At 31.1% G+C, this 4002-nt stretch overlaps 1 protein-coding gene across 1 annotated transcript; it reads right to left on the bottom strand.

Annotated features, from left to right (window-relative positions):
• Window positions 1–245: 245 nt before the first annotated feature.
• LOC149185684 (uncharacterized) lies at window positions 246–1353 on the bottom strand. Its single transcript, XM_089412467.1, has 3 exons — window positions 1194–1353; window positions 935–1040; window positions 246–842 (listed from the first exon to the last, which is right to left on the bottom strand). The coding sequence occupies exons 1-3, from the start codon at window positions 1263–1265 to the stop codon at window positions 697–699; spliced, it is 324 nt and encodes a 107-aa protein (XP_089268593.1). The 5' UTR covers window positions 1266–1353; the 3' UTR covers window positions 246–696.
• Window positions 1354–4002: the final 2649 nt, after the last annotated feature.

Genomic DNA, 4002 nt, shown 5'->3' with positions numbered 1-4002 from the left:
AGAGACAATTACAGGAGTATGTTAATATTGGTTCCTTGGCATGAGGGGACTGTGAGAAGATTGGGTCAGCCCATCATTAATTTGAATAATAAAAAGATTGAATTACAAAAAGCAAAAAATAAAGAAGTTAATGATCCAATAAATTATATATAGTTTCATGGAAGTTAGAATTTCATTCATATAATCACAAAAATCTAATTTAGAAATTTACAGAATTGAGACCAACATCTCCCCAACAAAAAAAATAAATAAAATTATCATAGTTAGACAAGGCCAATTATCATAGTTAGACAAGGCCATTTCACTAGCAAGTCCAAATCTGAGTGAATCTAGATCTGTATGACCAAGTTTACATTTTCACTCATCTAGAATAGATATTAAAAATAATGACCGTCCATTGGGCGCCTGGTTGGGCCAGGATCATGGATGGAAATAACAGAGAGAGATAAAACAAAACCAAGATCTATATAAAACAAACCATATAATATTTAGAGGGGAAATATGTATCATTTATACAAACACGGTATATTATACTTGTATCTAATTGTCCACGAGCTTCGGCTCAGATGGGAAGCTGTACAAGCTAAACCATGAAATTCGTGACGGGCATTCTAAACTAATCCCTAATGAATCACCCATGATATTTTTGAACTGTCTGACTTCATTTATCGTGAAACCCTAACGCCAGATCCGTTATCAGCAATTACAAGAATCTTGATCGAGTCTCTGAAGCGGCACTTGAGCCGCTGAATCTCCTAACATCTGCATGTGCGCCGGCTTTTCCATGTTTTGGAAATAGGAGAAGAAGAACTCCTTGTTCTCTTTCTCCAATTCATTCCACACTGCAAATTATAAAAAGTAACTAAAAGACATGGACATAATAGGGATTTCAAAAGATGTGAAGCAGCAGTGTGTAGGGGTTATAATTAAATACCTGTGATGGTTATGACTGGTAAGATATTGGCGTGCTTTGAAAGCGCCGCCACACATTCTCTCTGATCCATGTTGAAAAGAAGGCATTTTTCAATCAAGTGTTGCACCTGCATCATCAGCACCCTCCACCCATTTTGATTTAATAATAACCCACATGAATATTCAACGATGTATATCAAAATCTATGAAGAAATTTAGAGCATCTCTGATGGTTGCGATTAGTATAATTTGATTACAGAGTTATCCAGGTACTCACTCACCAGCAGAATATATGAAGAGGAAGAAGATTCATCGGGTTTGCGAGGGCGGGGTCGTGCTGCAGGTGCGGGCATTTGAAGGTGCTTGAAAAGCTGCAACTATTGTTATTTCCTTTTGTGACAAATTCGATGAAGAGGGGAATGAAATGTGAATACAAAGACGGAAAGCTGAAATTTGGATGAAAATGAAATGCTGGCTGTATTGCAGCAGACCCACGTGGTGAGTGCAAAGCTATTGGTTGACATGAACCTGCTCCGTAGGATAATTATTAATTTAATTTTTTTGATAAACTATCGGTGTTGTCCTCTCGTCCAGATGGATAGCATATTTGTGTGTCACGTGGTGTGCGGTCCAAGAGTAGCGTGATCTTCGTTTCAGACGCCGTGCCGTGGCCGGGCAGGTTTCCTTGCCCATAGATCCATAGGTAGGTTTTCATTATTAAATGTTTTTGGGTTTTTATTGTTAATCTGTTTTCATAGGTTGAATGAAAACAAGTTCTTAACCCAGCAATTTTAGAACATACATAAGTATTAGTTAGTGAGATGTATGGTTTTATTATTACAAATTTTAATTGTATTATATAAATTGATATATTTAAAATGTCATCTAAGTATGTTTATTTTGAAATAAAGTTTTTTGAAGAAATGTCTTTCGGATTAATCACATTATTAGGATTTGGTCTATGTTTCGAACTAACTAATGTGGTTCGTCCTCACGACAAAGTGAAAAAATCATACAATCTTCATGTATAAATAGCAAGGATGCATCATTGAGGTCATGAAACTAGCCATTGGAGATTAGTTAAACACGTAAATAAAAATCATAAAAAGTTAGAAAAGAATTATTTAATATTCTATTTTTTTTTAATTTAATTATAAGTTGGTTGACATGAGCACGAATAATAGTAATTAGTAGGGGGATATGAGTAAGCTCTTAATAAAATAGTTTTTAGGAGATTATATATAATATTAGATTAAAATACAGTTTTAAGGGGTTAAGTATTAATAAAAATAGTTGTTATATAATTAATAGTCCGTTTTAGGGTTAAAAAAATTGTTATAAATTAACATTTAGGAGAGGATTAATATAATGTAGAGAATAATCCAAAAATTAATCAGAGGGTTAAGAATGAGATAGGAGTTTATAATTAATATTAAAACTAAAAGGTTTAGATCCAAAATCTTATATAAGAAGTAAAGAGAGATTCAAAATATTATGTTAAAGAAATAATTAGGAACTTAGTAATTTATTTTAAAATGGTCAAAGAATGAATCAAAGTGAAGATAAAATATAAGTTATAAATATACAAAGAAAATGAGAGGAGGGAATTTACTATAATATAAAGTACTAAGTAGCTTGAGAAATTATTATACATGAATTAACAAATGATAACAAACAAATATATAAAAAGGGAAAGCAGGGGAAAATATAAAATGGGGGGAATGAAACAAGAGGACCATAAGGAGAGGAACAAAATCCAACTCTTACTCATTTTCCAGCCATCATCTTTGTTGAGATTTCTGGTATGCCTTTCAATCTCTATAGCCTCCCTAAGCTTCCTATGGTGGAAATGATCAACTCTAGCAATGACTCTGGATTCCTCTCAATCTCAATAGCCTCCCTAAGCTTCCTATGGTGGAGATGATCAACTCTAGCAATGACTCTAGATTCCTTAATACATACATGGTGCAACTCTAGCAATGACTCTGGATTCCTCTCAATTTCTAGAGCCTCCCTAAGCTTCTTATGGTGGAAATGATCAACTCTAGCAATGACTCTGGATTCCTCAATACAGACATGGTGCTTGGATTTCTCTACATGTTCAGTTAGAGCCGAAGAGCGAGGACGATTGTGCCTTATGTGACATTTCTACAATATGGATCACAAAAGTCTCAAATCTAACAAAGTTTTTTGAATTTTAATTTAATTATCAATAATTATTAGATAGATAGTAGGGGTTTAACTTTTTTAGAATAATTTAGGAATTAAATTTTGAGATTTATTCGAAATTCATTATGTTCTTTCTATTTTTTTTAATTAAATTAATTAATTTAAAAAGCCTCATGAAATGATTTATGATTTTTTAACATGTAATATATTTGAAAGTTTATTTATAGGTTAAAGATATTCTTAATAAAGTGGGGTAAATCTTTATGGTTAAGAATCTTGTTAATTTTTTTAAATGAATATATGTTTAAGTTATATATTAATTACTTTTATGATTAATAATAATTTAAATAAAGTTATAATTTAGTTAACTTTTAGGGTTTTTTTAATCTTGAGATGTTTCATGAAGTAAGGGCATTGTTTAACTATTATAGGTTTTGGAAGCAATCTGTTAAACAATTTTCGGTCAAATCATGGTCAAACCATAATGTTTAAAATGTGTTTTTGACTCCATATATGGTTTCAACACCCTAAAAAAACTCAAAACATTTAGATTGTGGAAAATTTACAACTCATGATTTTAACAAATACCAACACCATCCTAGGTAAATTCCATGGAAAAACTCTAAAATATATAATAGTTAGACCACCATGAAAAAAGTGTTTTTATACTTATCATAGATTGATTTTCATATACATTTACTAACAACTTAATATATATAATTCTACTAGTCATATCATTAAATAAATTTGAGGAGTAAGTTTTCCAAAAAAAAATACATTGTAACAATATCATACTTAGAATATAATAATCCCTATTTTGATTAGTGTTTGAAATTAACAAATTTGTGTTAGATATAAATCATTTTGAGAGTAAATTGATTCAAGGAAAATTTTGTGTTAAGAGGGATTTGATATATATAT

This window comes from Pinus tabuliformis, chromosome 3_1 (genome assembly GCF_031772625.1).
Source record: "Pinus tabuliformis cultivar Carrire ecotype Pingquan chromosome 3_1, CPIR1, whole genome shotgun sequence".
NCBI classification, from domain to species: Eukaryota; Viridiplantae; Streptophyta; class Pinopsida; order Pinales; family Pinaceae; genus Pinus; species Pinus tabuliformis.
Note: the sequence above shows the minus strand (reverse complement) of the source record. Positions and strands in the feature narration are given on the sequence as shown.